Source organism: Dasypus novemcinctus, chromosome 2, assembly GCF_030445035.2.
Source record: "Dasypus novemcinctus isolate mDasNov1 chromosome 2, mDasNov1.1.hap2, whole genome shotgun sequence".
In the NCBI taxonomy this organism is placed as follows: Eukaryota; Metazoa; Chordata; class Mammalia; order Cingulata; family Dasypodidae; genus Dasypus; species Dasypus novemcinctus.
This window is the reverse complement of record NC_080674.1, coordinates 42,300,826-42,326,925: the sequence shown is the minus strand read 5'-3', so window position 1 is coordinate 42,326,925 and position 26,100 is coordinate 42,300,826. Positions and strand designations below refer to the sequence as shown.

The 26,100-nt window shown below is 35.0% G+C and overlaps 1 protein-coding gene across 4 annotated transcripts in view; it reads left to right on the top strand.

Moving 5' to 3' along the window:
- RICTOR (RPTOR independent companion of MTOR complex 2) overlaps nt 1-26,100 on the top strand; it is a 156,433-nt gene that overhangs the window by 24,860 nt on the left and 105,473 nt on the right. For all 4 annotated transcript variants that reach the window (XM_058308178.2, XM_058308164.2, XM_058308169.2 and 1 more), the window contains exon 3: nt 22,378-22,475. In XM_058308178.2, coding sequence (XP_058164161.1) covers nt 22,378-22,475 — 98 coding nt within the window. The remainder of the gene's footprint in view (nt 1-22,377; nt 22,476-26,100) is intronic.

The window sequence follows — 26,100 nt, the reverse complement described above, 5'->3', positions numbered from 1 at the left end:
CCGATAGATGCTATGAATAATGTATAATTGGGTATGTAAAAGAGAATTGACTAGTGGTTGGTAGATAGAAAAAGCTTCTCTCAGGTGGTCATATTTAGTTGACAGCAGGCTAATGTGTGGCAGCCTTGGGAAGGTATAGGGGGAAAAGTCTTCCAAGTAGAAGAAACATCTAGTACAAAGGCTCTGAAATAGGAAAGAGCCATTGTGGGTTAAAATTTGGAAAAAAGAGGACAAGTGAAGAATATATCAGATAGACAGTCAAGTAATAATTGGAGACAGTGGTAAGGCTGCAAAGGGAAGTCATTGGAGGGCTTTAAGCAAAGGAGTGACAATCTGGTTATTCTTCTGAAAGATCACTCTGGCTGCTAGATGAATAATGGACGGTAGACTTTGGAGCAGGCTTTGCATGGTACATGTCACTAAATCAGTGTTAATTGAAAAAGTGAATGAAGTAATAACTTTCACTTTAGTCTCAAGGCAGGCATTATTTAGTTTGAATCACTTGAGGCGTAAGTCTTAAAGCAGCACAACCTACATTATAGAAATTATGATAGTATTGAAATGTTACTTTTAAGTTATGTGTGTATTATCCTAATTACTTGAATATTTTGATAATTATTATTTGTCACTATGGATAGAAATGCTGTATTCATTCATTCATTATTGTCCACCATAGGCAGAATGTTTTGACAGGTTCTCTGTAATTTCAAGAATCACGTTACAAGATAAATCAGACTTTGTTTTTAAAAGATTCATGTCATGAAAAAAATGTAGACTGAGTGGATAGTTAGACAAATCAGGAGGCCTACGTGGGAATTATTAACCTTACATAATCTCTGTGAAAGAATGAGTCTGTTCATTTGATTTACTTTTCTGATGCTGCTGCTATATACGTCCATTTAAATGTGTCTATCCTTGGAAGTATGAAGAAAAAAAGAATGGGCGAAGTAAATGTTACCTTTATTTTCTTTTATATTTTCAAAATTCTGAATATGAGCTCTGTTAAATTTACTGTCCTTAGTAAGGAGAAACTTTTTGGATACTGTGAATGTTTATAAGTTGAATATTTATAATTAAGTCAGTTATATGTAGCAGATAACAATAAGGGTTATAGTGATATATTTATTTCTTCCTTTGTTTTATCTCTCCCCTTCTTCATATGTTGATTTTTTCACCCCTCTTGAACACTAAGACTCTTTTCCTGCCATCAAGATCTGTTGGCTCCGAGTGCTTTGGAAACAGTTGTTTTCCTTGGGTCTTGAATAGAATGGCTTGTAGGTAAAACTTAGGGAATTTCTTGTCGTATTTTGCAACTTTTATTTACTTTTTTAAATTTGTTTGTACATATCCACATTTTTAATGAATGACTCTCCTGTAATATGTTCTCCTTTATTTTTTTATTTTAAGGCAGTTGTTAAAGCTAAAGATCTTTACTTTTTAAAATTCCTGCTTTATAATTCTGTATATGATCTTCTAATCATCTAACATATTTGTTTTTATATGCTGGGCAATATGCTAGGTTCTGAATTTTTTTTAATAGAAATTATAGCATAAACATGTTTGGACCTTTGGTAGAGTAAAATCATGTATTTCAGAGTTGGCAAATAGTGTGTGCTATTGTGGCAGAGGTTCTCAGCAATCATAACACTCTTTTTCCTGAGTTACACTGGTTCTTCATAAGCCTGCTCATCATGCTATTCTCAGCAGCAATAGGATTGACACCAAGAGTTGAAACATCTTTTACTATAACAAGTACAATTGAATAATGTCTTAGTTTCTGTTTGTTGATTAAGGAATATTTTGTATTATTAGCTAATAGATGAGGGCAACACAATTATTCATTAAATTATATTATTGGTTATTTATGTTGTTGTTATTAGCATTTTCCAATAAAGTGTTGTTGGTTAGATCCTTCAGGGCATTATAATAATCCATATTAATAAGAAAGAAATTAGGAAAATTTTGACTAGTGACTGGCCTTTTAAAAATGATGGGACTTCCTGTAGCCACGAGATCAGGAGTTCCCTCTTGGTTTCGGGACATCAGACCTCATCCCCACCCCTTCCTCAGCCCCGTAGAAGTCCCTCAATAAAATGGCTTGGCCCTAAAAAAAAGATGGTAAATATATAGGAACTCTAAATCTTTTTTTCTGTAAATCTACAACTGCTCTAATAAAAAGGAAAGTATTTGGATGTAATGAATGGAACATAAGTTTAATTGCTGGAAGAGGCATGTATTTGGTTATTAACTGATGCTGTTAAACTTTTATATTTATCCACTGATCTGAGCTGAGCATTCTTAGTAAGTCAAGCTTTGTACTAAAAAAGAACTTCATAGAGTTATGAAATAGTGTTAGAGACTATTGGTGTATAAATCTTAAATGTGAAGCTGTATAAGCACTTAAGAGTTTAAAGTTGGCAGAAACTTTAGAGATTACTGAATAAAGTGAGACTTTTAAAAAGGGGAAGAGCCTTTCTTTCTATACTAAAGAGTCAGCTGTTATTGTACTTTGAAGAGGCTTATGACAATATTAAGAGTACTATTTGAGATAAACTAATCAGTAATTCCCCTACTTGTTGGTTTTATTGTACATTCTCATGCTTGTGAATACACAAGATAGGAATTGCAGATTATATCAAAACCTCATTATTTTGGACCTTATTGCTCTTTTGTACACGTCCTGGATTAACTGTAGTTTACCTTTGCACTACTGTGAAAAGATTTTTAAAAATTATATTCTAAACTATTTTACTTTAAAAACATTAGTATATCATTCCTTATTTTTTGAAAGTATGCATTTGTGATGATTACTCTGGAATGAAAACTGACTTTTTAGTAGGGAAGATCTAGATTCAATTTTTTTCTCCATAATTTGCTGGGAAATAACAGACATGCTGTTCAATATTTTGAGCCTAAGTTTTCTCATTGTGAGAATGGATATAATATTGTCCATCTTATAAGGTCATTATAAATATTAAATGAAAAAATTTGTTCAATGACTCTAGCATGGTGTCAGGTAAGTGGTTAGGTGGAAATGCAATAAATATAGTTCCCTCTTCTCACTATTAACACTTGCCTTCTTTTCTGTCCGTATACCTGTAAAAGTATATTAAGCAGCAACTTTTAACCTAATTTAATTTGCTACATGTGCTTGCAAATATTAACATTGAACTGGGAAGTATTGTTCTTTTGACAGAGTTCAGAATCTTTCAATCTTTTATAAGAATTATTTTTTCCCATATATATAGAGGCCTAAATTTTAATTACTAGTTTTTTATACTAATGTTAATAGCCACTCTTTATTTATTTATTTTTTTTTAAATTTTATTTCTCTCCCCTCCCCCCCGGTTGTCTGCTCTCTGTGTCCATTTGCTGTGTGTTCTTCTTTGTCCGCTTGCTTCTTGTCAGCAGCACTAGGAATCTGTTGTTTGTTGGGTTGTCTTGCTGTGTCAGCTCTCCATGTGTGCAGTGCCACTCCTGGGCATGCTGCGCTTTTTTTGTGTGTGGGGCAGCTCTCCTTGAGGGGTGCACTCCTTTTGTGTGGGGCTCCCCTATGCGGGGGACACCCCTGTGTGGTATGGCACCCCTTGCGTGCATCAGCACTGCAAGTGGGCCAGCTTACCACATGGGTGAGGAGACCCTGGGTTTGATCCCTGGACTTCCTATGTGGTAGGCGGGCACTCTATCATTTGAGCCAAATCCACTTCCCAGGCACTCTTTCTTAAGAAATCGTCTTTTGCTAGAAACATATCAAACATAATATGAGTAGTTTTTAATCCCATTCTCATTTTTTAAAAAAGATGCAAAGTATGTGTTTTTGTTTTTGTTTTTGTTTTTCCCCACAGAACATCCTGGGCATTTATATTAGTATATGTAGATTCACTTTATAATTTTCAGTGCCTGATTAGGGACCCATTACAGGGAATGACATTTTTCTTTATTGTAATAACAGAGGTGAGAAGCCACAGAGGTTATAGAAATGTGTAAGAGCTGTGCCATTGGTTAACACTGGTGGTGGAAGGGTCTATTTAAGCAAATGCTAGATATACTTTAACGCTGAATTTCCCCCCTGATGTTTAGCTTTTATAGTTGTATATTAAAAACACTTTTAAAAAATAATGTGAAATTCCCTGTTAATATGAGTGAACATATAATTCAGTTGTTTCTATAGTAAGATTTTATTTAAAATGCAGTGTTTCTTAGGAATCAGCTATCATGTTATAGCATTGTATTTTCAATTATTTCCTTTTCTAAAACTGAAACTTTCTCTCCAAACGCAAACATATACCATGTTCATTGTAAAAGGGGCTGTTCAGAAATGTAACTATAGGTATTGAAAGTTACCCATAATCTCATGTTCTAGGGATAAGTCTGTTAACAGTTTGGTATATACCTTCAACTTTTAAAAAATGGTATAAATCTTTTTCACTTGAAGTATTTTATTCATACATATGCAAGAATATGTGTAATGTATATGAAAGCTATAAAAGATATATAATAAAAGATATAAAGCTACCACCCAGGTTTAAAAATATAAATGTTATTTGTAATCATTTATGTTGCCTAGGTGCCTCTGCCCCAACCTATCCTTTTAATTCCCTTGAGTAATATTATCTGGAATTTTAAAAAAATTCCTGGGCTTTTAAAAAAAATAGATCCATATACTGGATCTATAAAGACTATATTGATGTTTGCTTGGTTTCGATCTTTATAAAAATGGTATCACACTATTCTAACTTGCTCCTTTTCACTTAAATTGTTTTTCTGAGTTTTAAACATGTGATGCATTAACTCTAGTTTTTCATTTTCTTTTTTCTAGAACAGTGCTGTTAAATTGAACTTTCTACAACAGTAGAAATGTTCTGTATCTCTGCTGGCCAATATGGTGGCCACTAGTGATGAGCTGTTGAACATTTGAAATTTAGCTAGTGAGGAATTACTTTTAAATTTTAATTTTTATTGATTTGAAATTAAATAACCACGTTAAAATTAGCCATTAGAATATTACATCGCAGAAATATATATATTTTTTAAGATTTATTTACGTTATTTTTCTTTCTTTATACCTCCCTTCCCCCAGATGATTCTCTCGTCTGTCTGCTCATTTTTTGCTCTCCTTATCCAGGAGGCACTAGGAACTGAACCCAGGACCTCCCACATGAGAGGCGAGAGTCATATTCGCTCCCCACGGGCTGCAGAGTCTGCTGGCTTGTGACACCTGTTCATTGTGGCAGGGGCAGTGTCTAGCTTGTTGCGGCCAGGGTGACATCTAGCTCGTTTGTGGCAGGGGTGCTGTCTGCTCGTCTTCTGTTAGGATGCATTGGGACCCGAACCTGGGACCTTCCATGTGGTAGGCAGGTGCCTGACTGGTTGAGCTACATCTGCTTCTCTAACCATTACTTTGATAATGGGCATTTGGATTATTTGTAGTTTCTTGCTGTTAGAAAATAATGATTTTATTCACAGTCTTGTGGATTAATCTTGGTTCTCAGGTTTAAGTTTCTCTGGGTTATATAATTAGGTGTAGAATTACTAGTTGATGACAGATAATATATTTGAATTTGCATATGTGTACATTCCCTAAGTGATTATTCTACTTTATTCTCATAGGACCAATATGTAGGAGTTGATCACATTTTTTTTTTTTTAAAGCATGTTCAGGATCCTTTATTAGGCAATGTGTTTTTGTTTTGTTTTATTTTGTTTTAGGAGGTACCGGGGATTGAACCTGGGACCTTGTAGGGGACACAGGCACTCAACCACTGAGCTACATCCACTCCCTAGGCAATGTGTTTTCAGACTCCCAAAAGCTTGAGAAACAAAAGGATAAAAGAGATAAATTTGACTTAATGAAATGTGTACATTTTGGTGCTTCAAAAAATATCAAGAACGTGAAAAAACAATCTGTAGAATGGGAAAAATATTTGGAAACAATATATCTGATAAAGATTTAATGTTCAATGTATATAAAGGACCCATACCACTCAACAACAAAAAGACCAACAGTTCACTTAAAAAGTGGGAAAGGACTTGAATAGACTTTTCTCCAATGAAGATATACAAATGGTAGTTAAGCACATGAAAAACTTGCTCAGCATCGTTAACCATAAGGGATATGTGAACAAAAAACACCAAAAAACCATAATGAGAAAACATTTCACACACATGAGAATGGCTGTTTTTTAAAAAATGGAGAATAGGTGCTGGCAAGGATTTGGAGAAATAGGAATCCTGGTACACTGTTGGTCGGAATGTGAAATGATACAATCACTGTGGATAACGGTATATCAGTTCCTCAAAAAAGTTAAACATACAACCACCATAAGACCTGGCAATCTAGGTATATACCCAAAAGAAATATAAGCAAGGACTTGAACAGATATTGTACAGTAATATTCATAGTAGCATTATTCACAATAGCCAAAAGATAGAAGCAACCCAAAGGTCCTTCCACAGATGGTTAGGTAAACATAATGTGGTATATGCTTCCAATGGGATATTATTCAGCCATAGAAATAGTAAATCTCTGATACAGGCTACAACATGGTTGAACTTGAACATAACATATTGAGTGTAATAAGACAAACACCAAAGGACAGATACTCTTAATACATATGATCCACTTTTGTCAAGATTTGGTATTATCAGATTTTTATTTAAAATGTTTCATTATGAAAAACTTCAGACATACACAGAAGTAGACTCAAAAGTATAATGAATTCTTTTGTAAAACTTATCCCTACTTCAACAATTTTAACTATATAGGACCATCTTATTTCAACTATGTATACATGCTTTCTCTCATCTTGTGGATTATTTTAAAGTAACTCCCAGGCAGCATATTATTTGTAAATATTTCATTATATATCTATAAGAGATAAGGACTTATAATAATATGTAACTACAATACTGTTAACACAACTAAGTAAATTAAAAGTAATTTCTTTGTACCATCTCATATTAAGTTAGTGTTTAAATTTTTCTGGTTGTCTTACAGATATTTGAATCAGGATCCATTCAAGGTCCGCATGCTATGCTCTTTATGTATGTCCTAAGTCCTTTATAAATGATTATAGTCTCCATGGTAACCCCTGTTTATTTGTTGAAGAAAGTAGGTCATTTTCCTGTAGAATTTCTCACATTCTGGATTTACCTGATTGCATATTCATGTTAGAGTTTTACAGGTGTTTCTATAAAATGGGTAGATCTAGACATTTGATCAGATTTTCAAAAAAGATTTATTTATTTATGTATTTATTTATTTATTTCTCTCTCTCTCTCTCTCTCTCTCTCACCCCGGTTGTCTGTTCTTTGTGTCTGTTTGCTGCGTCTTCTTCTTTGTCCGCTTCTGTTGTTGTCAGCGGCATAGGAATCTGTGTTTCTTTTTGTTGCGTCATCTTGTTGTGTCATCTCTCTGTGTGTGCGGCACCGTTCTTGGGCAGGCTGCACTTTCTTTCGCACTGGGCGGTTCTCCTTACGGGGCGCACTCCTTGCGCGTGGGGTTCCCCTATGCAGAGGACACCCCTGTGTGGCACAGCACTCCTTGCGCACATCAGCACTGCGTGTGGGCCAGCTGCACATGGGTCAAGGAGGCCCGGGGTTTGAACTGTGGACCTCCCATGTGGTAGACCGATGCCCTAACCACTGGGCCAAGTCCGCTTCCAGATTTCTTTTTTATTTGATATTTTTTGGCAAGAATACTTACCAAGTGTTTGACTTTCTCTTTTTCTTATCAAACTTCTTCAGTTTGGTTGCTCATTGAGTTAAATATTGTATATTATCATGACTTTGATTTGGTTGTCTCTGATTATTAATATTTTTAAGAGTTTATAGGTCATTTATGTTTGTTTTTTTCTGTAAAATACCTGTTCATATCTTATGGGTAGGTTTATTATTTATTTATTTTTTTAAAGATTTATTTTATTTATTTCTCTCTCCTTCTCTGGCGCCCCCCTCCCCCCCCAGTTGTCTGCTCTCTGTGTTCTTCTATGTCTGCTTGCATTATCTGGCAGCACTGGGAAACTGCATCTCTTTTTTTGTTGTTGTTGCATCATCTTGCTGCGTCAGCTCTCCATGTGTGCAGTGCCACTCATGGGCGGGCTGCACTTTTTTCACGCAGGGCAGCTTTCCTTATGGAGTGCACTCCTTGTGCATGGGGCACCCCTACACGGGGGCGCTCCTGCGTGGCACAGCACTCCTTGTGTGCAGCAGCACTGCGCGTGAGCCACCTTACCACACGGGTCAGGAGGTCCTGGGGTTTGAACCCTGGACCCTCCATTTGGTCGACAGATGCTCTATCAGTTGAACCATGCCCGCTTCCCAACGGTTATTTTATTGGGAAGGTTTTTCTTCTTTTTAAAAATTCTTTATATATTCTGGATACTCGTAATTTGTTTTATGTATGGAAAATATCTTTTCCTACTTTATGGGTTGTCTTCATTTTTCTCAGTGAATAGAAATGCTTAATATTAGTGTGGTCAAATTTATGAATCTTTTTGGATAGAGTTTTTGGTGCATTAAAAATCCTTTATTGAGATATTCTTGTCCATTTTCTTGTTAAAGTTAAAATTTTATTTGCAAGTTGATTTTTATTTGGTTAGAAGGAGAGCTATAATAGATGTGATTACATTTTTTTATACGTATCCCCAAAATCCCGGTACCATTTATTAATGATTTGCAATACCAGCTCTGACCTAAGCCAATTCTAATTATTGGGAACCTGTTCTGTTCTATTGATCTATTTGTTTTTCCCTGTGTCAGTTATATACTATCTTTATTACTATAGTTTTATAAAATATCTTTGTTTTTCATAGGACTATGTTCTCTTATTCTTTTTTTGTTAGTTTCTTTGTTATTCTTTGTCCTTAGCTCTTCCACAGATATTGCAAAAATGTCTTTTTTAAGGTCCACAGCAAAAACTTTTTTGGGTTATTGATTGGATTTGCTTTTCTGTGAATTGATTGTAATATTTGATATCCCTGTTCATGAACATTGTATATCTCTCTTGTTTTGGTTTTGCTTCTTTTGGTACTTTTCCTTCCTTTTTTTTTTTAGATTTATTCCTGGGTACCTTGTATTTTTGTTCTTATTGCAAATTATGTGTCTATGACAGAGAGTATGTTTATAATCAATTAAGTTGTATGTTTGTTGCTGGTTTGTATTTAGCAGTCTTGCCAAACTCTTGTTCTAATAATTTGTAGAGTTTTGAAAAGCTTTATATGAGGATAATCATAGGTGAATAACAAAAATTTGATTCTCCCATTCAGTTTTCAAAACTTTTATTTACTTATTGTTCCCATCTTACCTCATTATCCTGGACATCCAGTACAGTAGTGAATTGCCTTATATGGTTGGTGTGAAGAGTAAGAGATATTACCTTTGTAAAAATTATAGTATAGTACTGTAGGTCTTAATATGTATTAGTAATTACTATTTTGTGTTGGTCAGTGGTGTTTGTCTCATAATGTAAGATATTTTTATTTGCGTATGTTAAACAATAAATAGTATTAATATAATATATACTTAAGAATTTATTCTAAATTTAAACAATTGTTAATGTTTTACCATATGATCATTTGTGTATATATATACACCTTTATACTTTCTTTTCTTAACTATCTCTAAGTGAACATTGCGACATCACTCATCACCCCTAAATATGTCAGCATCTATTTCCTAAAGTATTTTTATGCACAACTGTAATATAGGAATCACATCCAGGAAAATTAGCAGTTCCTTGGAAATTCAAATTTCCTCAAATGTCCTCCCAATTTTTTTTTTTAATATTTGCATTTCTTTTAATCCTCAATAAATGCAAGGCATTGGCTTTTTGAATAGGCCAAGTAAATTCTCTTATATAGCCTTCCTCATTTTGGATTTGTCTCAGGCCTTCACCAGGAGGCCCTGGGCATCGAACTGTGGACCTTCTTTATGGTAGATGGGAGCGCATTGCTTGAGCCACATCCGCTTCCCAGTTTTTTCTTTTTTTAGAATAAATTTAATTAGTGGACATGTTGAATTTGAGGTAGAAAAACACTGACCATAAGACTGAAATGTATTGCTTTAATTGAGAGTAAAGTTTAGAATTAAAGTTTTATTAAGACAGTGTTCATTTAAAGATTAAAATTGAGTTTGTCAGAGGTGATGGGGAGTGAAAAGAGACACCTGAGAGCAAAGGTAGAACTTTAGGTAATGTTAAAGGATATGGAACAGGAGGAGAGAATACAAACCTTTAAGGGATGCACAACAAATAGGTATGAAGAGGACCAGGACAGTGTAATTGCAGAAACCAAAAGAGAGATGGTAGATTTGATTAGCATTGGCCAGTACTGTAATGAAAGAATCAATGAGTTTAAAAAGCTGAGAAAAGAATTTTACATTGGGCATATGTTAAACTTGAGATAAAGTTCAATGAAATGACGACCAAGGTACCACATTGATGGTGTTCAGGAGATAATGAGGTAAGAATAAATTCAATAGAATCTCAGAAAGAGTTGGTAAAAGAAAGAAGTAATATTACTTAGAAAATGGAAAACAGTGGGCAGAGTATGTGATTTTAAGAAAGGGAAGAAGAGAATTAAAGAGACTAGTGATACATAAGAAGTGAAAAATTGATACAATAATTGGCAAGAGATAAAGAGACAGAATCAAGAATACAAATAGAAAGATTGGAAAATAGCATTGTAATAACATCTTTCAAGTTTCTAACTTATATTCAAATAGAATGTTCTGCAGCTAAGGTGTATTCTTTGTTTTCTTATTAGTTTCTAAAAGAGAAGCCCTTAACTATGTTCATAAGAAACCCTCTGTCAGACAAGTGGTCAGAACTATAAATAATCATGTTTCATAGAGAAAATTAGAAATATGAATGCAGGTATACAAGCCAAATATACAACTAACTTCTAAATAATATTAATAGACTGCATATATTTAAGAATTAATAGTCTCAGCTTTCAGGCACAGCTGTTAAATTCTTTTACAGAATTCATTTACATAGTAAATAGTTTCAGAGACAAACAGAATTTTTCTTTTGTGATAAAAGATGCCTAATTAGGGGACTGTGAAAATCTAATGATTTTACAAATACCTTTAAAAAATGTAATAGATTGCAATGTAGAAACATAGAAACTATAGCAGCATACTCAGTAATTATTATCTTTAAATAATAATTGCTTTTAGTTATTTTTACTTAGATAAAATACTGTATCAGAGAAAGATTTCTTTGAATAATAGTCATTTCAGTAGCCTCGTGAACAGGCTATAATAAAAGTGCCTTGTGAATTTTGTTAGAGTTTTCTACCACAAATTATTTCATAAGAAGACTTACAGATCCAGGTACTTGACTGATCTCTAGTTTTATTATGGAGAAGGGAAGGAGATGAACTCTAAGAAAGCACTTCATGCTTTTTGTCCATTGAGTAGTTCCTTTTATGTATATTGTACCTTAAACATCTGAGCCATCTTTGCCTCCAAACCCTTATAAATTCACAGACTACTTTCCATGTAAAAATAGAAAATGACGGAATGATTAGAGGATTAGGTAAGGTAAATGGATAGGGTTTAGTTCTGTATCCAACTAGTGTAATCTGGGAACATTATTTCAATCATTGCCTGAATTTAAATATAATGCTTAAGTGGGTGGGGTAGGGAAAGATCAGAAAGATGATTTCTGAAGGTAGAGATTGAATTTAAATCCCTGTCTTTTATTATTATTTTTTGAATTCCTAGACATTGCCATTTTTTTTTTAATGAAAGAAAGAAGAAACTATTTGACAAAATGAATGGGATCAAAGGTTTTTCGGAAGATAGCAGAGTAGGAAACTCCAGAAATCAGTCCCTCCGCTAGAACAACAATTAAATGGGCAGGAAATGTCTGAACCAACTATTTTGAAACTCTGGAATATAATAGGACATTGTACAGCACCCAGGGACAAGCAAAAGGAACAGGCTGGTAAATTACAGTACATACCAGTTAATTGCATTCTGTGTGTGTGGGTTACTGCTATCTATCCCCCACTCTAGCAGCAAGCCATAGTGGGGTCTGGCCCTTGGCATGGTTTGCTGGGGCCAGGAAGGGACATAAAAATCCACTTCCCCAGGGTCCAGGTTTGGAATAGCCTGATCAATGATTACAGATTTTGATTATCAACTTTGTGTTGCTGTGGTTCAAGCTTTGAGCATATCCATTGTTCCATCCTGTCCTGGGCAAATACAGTGGTGGAAACTTAAAGAGCTGCAGAGGTCAGTTGAAGGACTGCATTTGCTGGGTAGGTTAAGAAAGTGCAGCTTTGGGGAGCCATGGAAGAAGTGCCTGGTGCTCTTCCTGCTTTCTTCCTAATCTCCTCTCCCAGGCATTTTGCAGGTAGCTTGCCTTTTGCAGGTACCTGGCCTTGTTCCGCCAGGAAAGATTAATTTGGGAAAGTCCTATCTGGCTTATTCCTCACCCAGAATATGCCCTGTAGGCAAAAGTAGCTTGAGATAATGAAAGCAGTGTAAGAAACAATTAAGATGGGTGACCTGGGGACAAAGGCTTGCTTACTTTAAATTCAGCCTTAGGCTAAGCGCCCAAGAGAGGGAGAAAGTCCTGTCTCCTGATAGTAGAGGGAGCATTCAAATTCCTAAGCAACTAGCAAGCACAAGCAGAGGATAAGAAATAGGCCCAGAAAAGAAAGGGAGGACTCTGAACTTTGCATTTGCATTGTACAGACCCTCCTGAAGGAGGGCTGACACTCAAGAAAATCTCTGTTATATCACCAGCTAGCTACAAACTCAGTAAACAAATATCTGGGATAAATCCCAGAAATTTTAAAATTCTAAAGTGTGCCATGAGCAATAAAACATTACAAGACAAAGAAGCAGGAAATGATGGCCATCCAAAGGACAAGGATGAAAATCCAGAAAACATCAATGAACATCAGTGAAGAAGACAAGACTGTGTACATACTGAAGACTTAAATAATCTTAAAAATGCTCAAGGATATGAAGGAGAAAGAACTAAAGGATATGAGAAAAAACAATGGGAATATGAGAATCTTGATCAAGAGAGAGATTTTAAAAAGAGACCAAATAGAACTACTGAAGTTGAAAACCACTGTAACTCAAATGAAAAATTCTCAATAGTGTTTAAACAGCAGATTGGAGCTGGTAGAAGAAAGAATCAGCTAACTTGAAGACAAGGCAATTGAAATGAGGCATAGTGAGGAACAGAAAGAAAAAATTATAAAAAAGCAAAAATAGCCTAAGAGACCTGGGCCACCATCCAGTGACCAGTATATACCAGGGGGAGAAGAAAGAAAGTAGAAGAAGGAATAATCAAAGAAATAATGACAGAAAACTTCCAAATTTCACAAGAGTTGTGAATGTGCACATCGAAGAAGCCCAGAGAACAAAAAACAGTCTTAATTTGAAGAAAAATACACCGTCACATAGTGATCAAGCCGTTGAATTCATAGGACAAGGAGAGAATTCTGAAAATTGCAAGGGAGAAGCAATGTGTTAATTACTAGGGAGTCCTGACAGGATATGGTTTCTGATTTCTCATCAGAAACCAAGGAGGCATGAAGCTAGTGAAATACTTGAATGGACAAATTCCTAGAAACACATAAACTACCTATACTAACTCAAGAAGAAATAGAGCTCAACAAACCAATAACTAGTAAAGAGATTGAGTCAGTAATCACAAACCTCCCAGGACCAGAACATTTCACAGGAGAATTTTACCAAACATTCCAAGATGAATTAACACAATCTTGTTCAGTCTTCCAAAAAATTCTACAAGGCCAACTTCAACCCATATCAAAGCCAGACAAAGACACCAAAAGAAGCAATAACTACAGACCAATATCTCTTATGAACATAGATGCAAAAATTCTAAAAAAAATACTAGTAAACTCATTCAAACAGCACATTAAGAGAATTTTATACCATGATCAAGTAGGATTTATGCTAGTTATACATAGGTGGTTCAGCATAAGAAAATCAAAATATGTAATATACTGTGTTAACAGAATGATGCAAAAAAGGCCACATGATCATCTCAGTTGACACAGAAAAGGCATTTGAGGAAATCCATCACCCCTTCTTGATAAAAAGAAAACCAACAAAACTTAGAAAAGTAGGAATAGAAGGAAAATTCATCACCATGATAAAGGGCATATAGGAAAAACCCACAGCTAACATCTTACTTAATGATGAAAGTCTGAAAGTTTTTCCTCTGATATTAGGAACAAAACAAAGATGTCCACTGTCACACAGTTATTCAAATTGTTTTGGAAGTTTGTACCAAAACAATTAGACAAGAAAAAGAAATAAAAGGCATCCAGATTGGAAAGGAAGAAGGAAAATTTTCCTTATTTGCTGATGACATGGTCCTGTATACAGAAAATCCTGAAAAATCCACAATAAAGTTAATAAATGAGTTCAACAAAGTGGTGAGATAGATTAACAGGGGGCGCGGCAGACTTGGCCCAGTGGTTAGGGCGTCCATCTACCACATGGGAGATCTGCAGTTCAAACCCCGGGCTTCCTTGACCCGTGTGGAGCTGGCCCATGCGCAGTGCTGATGCGCGCAAGGAGTGCCATGCCACGCAGGGGTGTCCCCCGTGTAGGGGAGCCCCATGCGCAAGGAGTGCACCCCGTAAGGAGAGCTGCCCAGCGCAAAAGAAAGTGCAGCCTGCCCAGGAATGGCGCCGTCCACACGGAGAGCTGACACAACAAGATGACGCAACCAAAAGAAACACAGATTCCCGTGCCACTGACAACAACAGAAGCGGACAAAAAAGACGCAGCAAATAGACACTGAAAACAGACAACTGGGGTAGGGAGCGGGGAGAGGAGAGAAATAAATAAATAAATCTTAAAAAAAAAAAAAAGATTAACAGGCAAAAATCAGTAGTGTTTCTGTGCAAAGCAGTGAACTATTGGAAGAATAAATCAAGAAAAAAAGTTTCATTTGTAGTAGCAATGAAAATCAAATATCTAGGAATAAATCTAACCAAGGATATAAAGGACTTGTACACAGAAAACCACAAAGCATTGCTACAAGAAGTCAAAGACCTAAATAAATGAAAGTACACTTTTCATTTATTGATCGAAATGCAAAATATTGCTAAGGTGTCAGTTCTACCCAAAGCAATTTGCAGTTTCAATACAATCCCAGTCAGAAGTCCAACAACCTTTGTAGAAATGGAAAAGCAAATCATCAGATTTATTCAGAAATGTAAGGGGCCCCAAAGAGCAAAAGTCATCTGGAAGAATGAAGTTGGAGAACTCACATTTACTGATTTTAAAACTTATTACAAAGTCAGGGTAATCAGAACAGCACACGAACAGATATATAGACTAATGGAATTGAATTGAAAATTCAGAAGTCAAAGCTCACATTTATGGCCAACTGATTTTTAATAAGGTGTCAAGAGACCACTCAATTGGAAAAGAACAAATGGGGCTGGGAAAACTGGATCTCTATTTGCAAAATAATGATGGTAGATCATTACCTTACACCGTATACAAAAATCATCTTAAGATGAATCAAAGGATTGAACATAAGAACCAGAACTATCGGACTTCTAAAAGAAAATAGGGAAGCATCTTTAGGACCTTATGTTAGACGTTGTTTTTTAAAACTTTACACCTAAAGCATAAGCAACAAAAGAGAAAAAATAGATAAATGTAACCTCATCAGAATAAAAACTTGTGTGCCTCCAAGGATCTTATTGTGAAAGTGAAATGACAGCCCACACAAAGGGAGACAATATTTGGACTTAACATATCTGATAAGGGTTTACTATCCTGAGTCTATAAAGAAATCTTCAACAGGAAAATAACAAACTCCAAAAGGCTTGAATAGACATTTCTCCAGAGAGGATATACAAATTGCCAAAAAGCATACTCTAAGATTAGCCATTAGGAAAATGTATATAGAGACCACAATGAAATTTCATTTCATACCCACTAGAATAGCTACTATTTAAAAAATCAGAAAATTACAAGTTTTGGAGAGGATGTGGAGAAATAGGAACGCTCATCATTGCTGATGTGAATGTATACTGGTGTAGCTGTTGTGGAATACAGTTTTGTGGTTCCTCACAAAGTTAAGTGTGGAATATTATATTAATAACTAAAGACCCAGCAGTCCCACTATTGGGTTGGTATACATCCCGAAGAAATGAAAGCAGGAACATGAAAAGATATTTGCACACTGATGTTCATAGCAGTATTAGTACTCATGATTTCCAAAAGTTGGTGGGAAACCAAGTGTCCATCAGCTGATGAATGGATATACAAAATGTTGTGTATATATCCATAATGGTATATTATTCAGCTATAAAAAGTAATGAACCTATATGATACATGCGACAACATGGATGAACCTGGAAGACATGATGTTGAGTGAAATAAGCTGGGTACCAAAGGATGAATATTGTATGATCTTATTAATATGAAAGAATTGTAATAAGCAGTATCACAGAGTCAGAATCTAGAATATAGGTTACTAGGGATTGGGGTAGGAGTAGGGAGTAAAGACTTAAATTGTACCTTGTTTATATTTGGAACAATGGAAATGTTTTGGTACTGATGGTAGTATAACATTGTGAATATAATTAACAGTACTGAAATATTTATCTGAATGTGGTGGAAGGAGGGATGTTAGGTTGTATGTATGGTACTAGAGTAAACATTATTTAAAAACTTGGAACTGTGTAATACAAACAGTGGACCCTAAATTATACCGTGGACTATAGTTAATAGTACAGTTATGAAAATTGTTCTTTCATCAATTTTAATAAATGTATCATAACACTGCAGAGTAGTGTTGCTGGATTTTCTGTAGGTTCTTGACTATGTGACAGAAAATGAATTTTAAGTGCAAAGCAGCTCAGTTAAGCCAGTAGTTTGTTAAGAAAATGAGAAAAGAGAAATGGGAGAAAGTAACAGATTATGGTTTCCAGGTAGAGAGAGGAAAAGGGCTGAAAAGAGTTAAAGAGGGATGATGTATAGACTAAAGTCCCCATTACAGATTACAGGTCCCCAGGTTTACTTGCGGGTTGATCTGGGCAGTGAGAAAAGACAAAAACAGGGCAGTTTGGATTTCGTGCTTGCTTTTTAAACCACTAATTATTCCACCCCTTTGCTAATGTCGGGAGAGGAATCCCAGTTATTTGCTGTTTTGATTGATTACTCCACCCGTCAGTCCCCTGGGAAGGCCCAATGATAAACATCTGGGGCTTTTCCCTGAACCCGGAGGATATTGTGTTCTGAAGAAGGAATTCTAATGAGGTTGTTCCAGCTGCCATCTTGTAGGTCTTTGCTTCAGGGAGGATTCCCGAGGCCATGTCTTCCACAGGAGTGTTTTTCTGCCAGGTTCCAGATCCGTCTCTTTATTCCCTAATATAGCCTGTCTCAGTAGGGTGGTATATGGGAATCCTGCATTTTATACATGATTGTTCATTAAACCCACAATTTCTCTGATTTAAAAAAGAAAATGAATTGAAGGCTTAAATAGTTTTGCTTTGACCTTTGACCTAATTTGAGATTCCTTTTCAAAGCAGTAGATATTTTGGTTAGATTTTTTTGTTGGTTTTTTGGAAAAGTATTTCTTCTCAGTCCTCAGAGTTTGAAAATAGGTGAATTTTAAAGTAACTTTGCCTTTTTCATTTGCTTCTCTTTTACTTAGACTTTAAGATAGCTATCATTATTATGATGAATCAGAAGTTAGTATTTTCATTGTAAATTCTTGGGTTTTAGTATTCATAGTTCTGATCTTTGGCCTTTTAAAAATTTTGTTTTAAATGCTGTATTGTGAAAAGTCAATTTGTATATTCCTGTTTGTTGTAAAAGAATAAATATAATATTCAGTATCTGACAATACATTGTAAAAATGCTTTTTTCATTCTTGTTTTTTAAATATTTCTTGAATTTTATCTAGAGAAATGAATTTTTTTACATGTACTGTTCAGAGAGGAAAAAGTCAAAGATAACTTTTAAGGAAAAATTTGCTTAAAAATGTGTAAAAGAACTTAGAGAACCAAAAATTACCCAGTATTTATCTAACTGCCTTTTCTTCTCACTTCTTTTAAGCCATTAGCAAGAAGTGTGTTCAGTGGTTAATTGTAAGAATTGCTTCTGAGCAATTATGGATAGAGAAGATAAATGGAGATACAAATAGCTGTTTTAAAATTCTGGTCAGCCTCCAGCCCTTCAAGAAAACCTGCTACATAGGATTTTAATTAGAAGGAACTCATAAACGTGGTGCCTTCTGTGAAGCCTGGAGAAATAGAGATGAAAGGAACTAAAGTTTCCATAGTTCCTTTCTGCCTGATTCTCTAGTTATGTACATGTGTTATTCTTATTCCATATACTCCTTCTCATTATAGTTGTTTCTTTCTTTCTATCCTGGATATTTATTTAGAGTTGGCTGCAGTTATTTCATTATCTCCAGAGATACATCTGTAACACCCATAAGACTGACCAGCTACACAATAAGAGGAAAAGAGCCACTGTAATTCTAGTAGTTTTTTTTGTGTTTTGCTTCCTTGCATTTGAATGGTTGTCCACCATAGCCAACTAGCCATAAAAGAATTTTCTTTTCTTTCTTCCCTCAGGTAGCAGTGGGTTTCCTAAACTTCTTAAGGTTTCAGAGAATACCATCCTAGGGTCATCTCGTTTGTGCTGTATGCTTCTCACATTGCATTATCATCAGTAGGCAGTGCTGAAGAAACTAAATTAGAAACATTAAGGGACAGGAGGGAGAAATAGAGTAAACATCCCACTTTTTTTCTTTTCTTTTTTTGCTACTACCCCCTTGTACCTCAGCTTGCTCATTGCTCTTTCTTATATAAGGTCCAGCTCTCTAGCATAGGGGTTGGCAAAATACAGCTTGTGAGCCAAGTCTGTTTTATTGGAACACAGTCACATTTATTCATTTACACATTTTCTACAGTTGCTTTCATGTGACAGTGACAGTTCAGTAGTTCCAAAAGAAACCTGATGGTCCACAAAGCCTAAAATACTTAGATGCTATTGGCTCTTTCCAGAAAAAGATTGCTGACTCCTGATGTAAAAGGTAAAGAAGAACCCAGGGATTTCTCATTTCATTACAAGGATGTTACCTGGTAGTTCAAGTTCCCAATAGGAATATTACAGTTCATGAACGTGAGATAGTGTTTGATGTCTAGTTGGTCCTAATACTCTCCTGAATTTGTCTGTAAAGTAACAGTTTCTGGAGGAAGCATATCTTCCAAGCAACTACATTGTGAAGCAACTTTGAAATCCTTCCAAAGTTAAGGCTTTCTGGTAATTAAATAAAGGAGAAAGAAGTGAGTAGTAGGGAAAAGCGGTGGTTCATTTTGATTTGGGTTGACAACAATAACACTAACATAGTTAGGTTCATTTTATATCATTTAATAGGCAAAAATTTGACCCAGTCTTGGCTTATCACCACTTTGTGTAGATGTTTTGTTCTTCATTGTTTGTTTTCTTCCACTGGTATGTGACGGCTGTTAGAGAAGGATCTGTTTCGCTTGTTGCTGTGTAACTAAAACAGGACCTGATTATAACAGACCCTCAGTAAATACTTATTGAATGAATGGAATCAGTTTAAAATTTTAAATTTTATAACAAAATTATGGGTTTTGAAAAATATCTGCAGTCAGTTTATACCTAGAAAATTGGCAGCAGGTAAAAATCTACAAGCCTTAATGAGGATTGTTATCTTTTCAACTAATCATCTTACCTTTTCATCCTGTCCAATCATAGCACAGTAGTAGTGATATATTTATATTGGTAAACTTTATGTTTGGTGCTTGACAACCTAAGGAGAAATTGATGCAAGGTGATTGGGTTATACATTTTTACTCGGGGAATTTCACACTGGTTTTAATGGTTTTAATTCTAATTTTGCAAACTGCTATAGATTCTAATTTATCTTAACAGTTAATATAAAATTTTTATAAACTCTTCAACTAAAACTCAGTCCTTATAATACCCTTGGTTCATGGTAAATTTTCTTCCTCGTCTTCTCGAAGAAATACCGTTTTTAATAGCGAACATGGTATCAAATACAGTGACCTATTCAAAACCCCTTTTAATTCTTAATTTTAACGGGAATTGATCCCACCCAAAAATGGACTGTTTCTGTTCCACTTTTAAGATACCCCTAGGGTCAGTAATTATAAAACATATCCTAAACCACTTGAAATTAGTTTCGTTTTCATCCAAATTTAAAAAACACATCATCAAGAATTTGTGGGATGTGTTGTAAAATCACATGAATAATCTCAGCATGGAGCAACTTCAAGTGATTGGCAATATCTGGAATAATTAGTGTGCTTAGTATTTTGACACCAAATTGTCTTGAACCAACTCTTCGTGTAACAGAATGGGGAAAGGTAGATAAGTTTAAACAGTTTCGTTTGATGAGGAAAAACACTACACTAATTCAAAAGAAATAATTCTTTAGTTTTGTGTTGACAGGCATCTCAAGGGAAGTCATGGCTCTTAAAATTTCAGCATGATGCTGTTTTTTAAATTTTGCTTTTATTTTGGTTAGAACAAATATGATGATGAAAATATTGACAGAAGACTAGCTTGCATAGTAACCTGAGGAAGTTGACACTCCATTCTGGGATTGGCAACCTGTGGCTGGCAAGGCCAAATATAGTCTATGGCCCTTTTTTGTGTAGCAGGTGAACTAAGTGGTTTTTACATTTTTAAAGTATGTCTTTTTTTCTTTCAGTCCTTTAAGATGTCACTCCACTGTCTTATCATTTGCTTTGCTTCTGATAAAAAATAAGCTGACATCATTTTCTTTGCTTCTCTGTATCTAACATGTCTTTTATCTGTTTACTTTTCACATTTTCTCTATCACTGGTTTTAAGCAATTTGATTATGATGTGCCTTGGCCTAATTTTCTTCACTTTTCATGTGCTTGGGGTTTATTGTGCTTCTTGGATTGTTATTTGGAAAGTTTCCATCCACTATTTCTTCAGATACTTTTTTCTAATCCTCCTCTTTCTAATGACTCCAGTTGCACATGTATTAAGCTGCCTGAAGTTCCATAGCTCACTGATACTCTATTCATTTCTTCTGTTTTCTCTTTATTTTATATTTTGGATGGTTTTTATTGCTGTTCTTACCTTCTGAAATGTCTAATCTACCTTTATTCTCATCAAATAGAATTTTCATCTCAGACATTGTAGTTTTGTCTCTAGAAACTCAATTTGGATGCTTTCTCTACCTTTCATGTCTTTACCTCCATTTTTAAACATATGGACTAAAGTTTGAAAAAAAAATTGTTTAATGTCTTTTTCTGATCATTCTAATATCTGTGTTAGTTCTGGGTTGGTTTCAATTGATTGATTTTTCTGCTTAGTATGGGTCATGTTTCCTCCTCCTTTGTGTCCCTGGTAATTTTTGACTGGATTGTAATTTTTGCATTTGTGGGTGTTTCATATTTTTATTTTGTTACAAATCTTTTGTGCTTTGTTCTGGAACAATTTGGTTAATTGGAAACACTTGGAATATTTCAAGTCTTGCTTTTAAGGTTTGTTAACTGGGATAAAAGAAGTGATTAGTCTAATTGTTCCCCATGACTGAGCCAAGACTTTCCCTAATACTGTAACCAATACCCAATGAACTATGAGTCTTTTCCATCTGGCTTTCTGGGAAAAAGCACTATTCCCTGTACTGTGTGAGTGCAGAGTACTTTCCCTTAAATTTTTTTGAGTGGTTCTTTCCATGGCCCTGGGTAATTTTCTCACATGCATGTTCTGATCAATATTTACTGAATACTTAAAGAATCCTGTTGCCTAAGATCTCCGAAATTTTCTTCCTATGCAACTTTCTTCTCCAGAACTTCCTGGTCTCCCCAGACCCCAAAACTCTGTCTCTTCTACAGGGGAGAGTGCCGGGTTCTACCTGAGTTCCTCTTCCTAGAACCACAGCCTGGAAACTGTCAAGGCAGTAGCCTGGGATGATTGTACTCATTGTTTCTCATTTCTCAGGGATCATTGTTCTTCATTGCCTAATGTCCAGTGCCATTGTTTCATATATTTTGTCCAGTTTTTTGGTTGTTTCAGGCAAGACAATAAATTTGGTCCCTGTTACTACATTGTTATTGAAAGTAAAAGTTACCATGTTGAAATTTAAGAGTAATTCCAGGTGATAATACACAAAGTTGGACCTTAGGTGTGAGTGGAGTAGAAAGTCAAAGGATAAGTTGTCCACATAGACTTTAAATCAATTTAGTACATGGTGGGATTTGGGGTGGAGTGTAAATCTTTAAGCCAGGGGCCAAAGTTGTAAAGTATTAATACTGCATGTTTAATTGGTTTGGTTAGGAAAATACTCTTTTAAAATTATGTTTGTCTTTTCTTCCAGAACCTTCTGATAATTTAAGGGAGATTCTCCAAAATGTGGCCAAATTGCAAGGAGTTTCAAATATGAGAAAGTTAGGCCACCTGAATAATTTTACTAAGGTAAGTAACTTGAATCTTCAATCTAAAATTCTTTGTTCCTTGCATACTTATTTGATGTTTCTTAACCATTGTTAACAAAAAATTCTTAGGTATTCACTCAATGTTAATGTTTTCCTTTGCCTCTTTTCTTGGGCTTTGTAATGTTTTTAAATTTAAAAATATATTTGAATGATAAAAGTATTACATGATTGTGTAGAAAATTTGGTAGGTTCAAAAAAGGAAAAATCCCTGAGAAGTCCACAATCCAGCCTTAATCACTATTCACTTAATGATGTATTTCTTTTGCCTTTTTTCTGTTTATTTTTACTTGGTAATATAGAATAAATATAAGTTTGTACACAGTACATGTGTATCACATTTTATAGTTGTAACCATTATTCTCAGAGAAATATTACAACTTCCTCTCCCTTCTCATGATGATTTTATTCCCATTCTCTGGATTGAAATTAGAACTCAAGATAAATATGGGACCTTGATCACAAGTAAATATTGACTTGGTCTTTAATAGCAGCCCAGGGGAAGTGGACGTAATTCAACTGATAGAGCATCCGTCTACCATATGGAAGGTCCAGGGTTCAATCCCCAGGGCCTCCTGACCTGTTTGGTGAGCTGGCCCATACACAGTGCTGTGCATGCAAGGAGTGCCGTGCCACGCAGGTGCACATACATGTAGGGAAGCCCCATGCGCAAGGAGCATGCCCCATAAGGAGAGCTGCCCCATGTAAAAAAAGTGCAGCCCACCCAGGAGTGGCATCGCACACACAGAGAGTTGACACAGCAAAATGTCACAACGAAAAAGAGACGCAGTTTCCCAGTGCTGCCGAATAATGCAAGCCGACTCAGAACACACAGTGAATGGACCCAGAGCAGACAACTTGGGGGAAAGGGAGAGAAATAAATAAAATAAATCTTTAAAAAAAAAAAACAAGGCAGCCAAGAATTCCTGTGAGTGATGCTGGATGGCCAACTCTTGGGGACATTAAAATGCCTATTATTTTAGGTGATGCCATAAAGTAGAAGCAGGATAGATCCTTTGAGATAAAGAGGTTCTCTTTATTCTTTTTCAGTTTATTGTATATAAACTGCTCTACATTTTTACTGTAGGAATAATTGTATGTTATAACTTTTCACTTCTCAGTGACACAAACACCAGCAACATTGTCATTACTTCGGAGCTTGTTTGAAATGTACTGTTTTAGTTCCCACCCCAGCCTACTAAATCAAAACCTACATTTTAATAAAAATTATCACATGAATTTGTATGTTAGTGTCTGAGAGGCACTGTTGATTCTTCCAAAATGTTTAACTTGTTGCTATCTTATAGTTGGAGAGTGGCACATATTTGATTTTATTTTGTAGAAACAAAATTATTTATTTACTAAATGTGGTATTGTGCAATAAATATAAATTATGCTTTTTTAATACTTAGTGAAGCAAGTTCATATGCATTTATTTTTACTTAGTGAAATTTTGACATATTCCAGCATTTATTTTTATATGAGATGAGAAAATGCAAGGAGTGATTTTTTTAAAATAACTTTCAAAAAATTAAATGAATGTTTGAGAGGAGACTTTCAGAATTATTCATGTTTTTATTTTTATGAATGTGAGTCTTCAGTACTTTTCTTCATTGTACTTATAAGATAATATCAAGTCTTTAAAACTGAAGTTGTTCCAAGGTTATAAATTGTACCTCCTGCACTCCCTTCTATTAAATTGCCTAGTTTTATTTCATCATTCTTTATACAACTTAGATAAATCAAACCATTTCCCTAGTTTTAATCATTAAAAACACTTTTAATAGAGCTGTTTTCCCCTATTCAAACTAACTGCTATTATAATCAAGTTTGAACACCTAGTTAGCTAATTCCACATCTCTTTTCACCTAGGATTCTGAGAGTTGGTGATGGACATAATAATGGCAGTGATTTCTGTTATATTGCACAGCAGGGTTCCCAAAACAATCTTGAAAATCTAGAGCAGTGCTGCCCAGTGGAAATATAATGTGAGCCACATATGTAATTTAAAATTTTGTAGTAGCCATGTTAAAAAAGTAAACAGATACAGGTGAAATTAATTTGAATATACCTTATTTAATCTAATATATCCAATTATATGATATAATTAGTTTAAATATTAATGAAATATTTTATATTTTTTGTACTAAACCTTTGAAATAATTTATAGCATATCTCAAGACTATCCATTTTCTAGTGCTTTTAAAATAGGAATGATTTAACCTTCCATTTCTAAGTATCTGATGGACACCTGTCTCCCTTCTCTGTTTTCCATTTTTTCTGTCCATGTCTCAGGCTACCTTGGTTAATGTCAGTTTCCCTTTCTCCCTCCCTTCTTCCTGTCTTCCATTTCTTTTATTTTTCTGTTTCTGTCTGAATTTCTCATACAGTATTTCACTGTTATTCTTGCCACTTAGTCTCTGTGTGATGATTTGTGTTCTCCCACCCTTCTTTTTGCTATCCCTTTCATCTCCTCTCTACTTTCTTCACCGTTCCATTTCCGCTTTCTCTTCCTCTCCTTCCTCCCCTGTTCTTTCTCTCCTTCCTCCTTCTCCTACCTGTTCTTTCTCCCTTCCTTTCTGTATTCTTTTTCCTTTCTCACCTTTACATTCTTGTCCCTTGGACCTTCTTCTCTTCAGTCTTTCTGTACTCCCTCCTATATCTCTGATCTTCACACTCTCCTTCCTTTTTTAACATTTTTCTGAATTAGAGAAATCTGGCAAGAGAGCTGTCTCCCTTGTTTCTGACCTTACAACATTCTTTTCAGACTTTGCTTATGGAGGTGCATTAGTTATATTTTAGATTCAATGTTTCCAGAATAACTAGTAGTAGTACTTCCTTAGCCCTTAGCTTTCAGCTTGTCTTATGTTTACATTTGCTATTTTGAATTCTTTTTCATAGTAGTGTGTTTTTTGGCTTGATGCTCCAGGGCTTTTTTACTTCTTCCATATCTTCCCCTGGTAACCTATTTATTTCTTCAAACATAGAAAGCAAATTGTGAAATGATCTACAGTATTTACTGTTTGTAAAGTTTAAAGGATCATTTTATTCAATCTCTTGAAAATAACACTTTGATTTCAAAGTTTACCTTTTAATATTATTATTTTTTTCAATTAGAACTAGACTGGGTTTTGAAATGATTGCCCTTCCTGTGGCAAAAGTTTTAAATCTGATAATAGCAAGCATTTATTGAGCATTTATGTGGCAGGAACTACCAGAAGCACAAAGGCTTATCACATATAATCATTTAACTATCATATTCCCACTTTATAGATAAGAAAACTGAGGAATAGAATGGTTAAGTAAATTGCTGAAAGTTATATAACTGATATGTGACGTAACCATGATTTAAGCCCAGGCAGTTAGGCTCTGGAGCCCTTTTCCTAACTAGGGCATTAGATTTTTAAACGTTTGTTTTTGCTTCCTTCAATACTGTATATAACTTTTATATGTATATCACATAGAAATGACTGTATATAATCCTTATAAGTTGTTTTATGTTATCATATAGCTCAGTACCAGAACTTGTTTAGTAGGTAGTTTCAAAAGTAGGCAATACTCCACCTTATATTTATAAGCGTGCAGCCATTTATACTGTGATTACACAC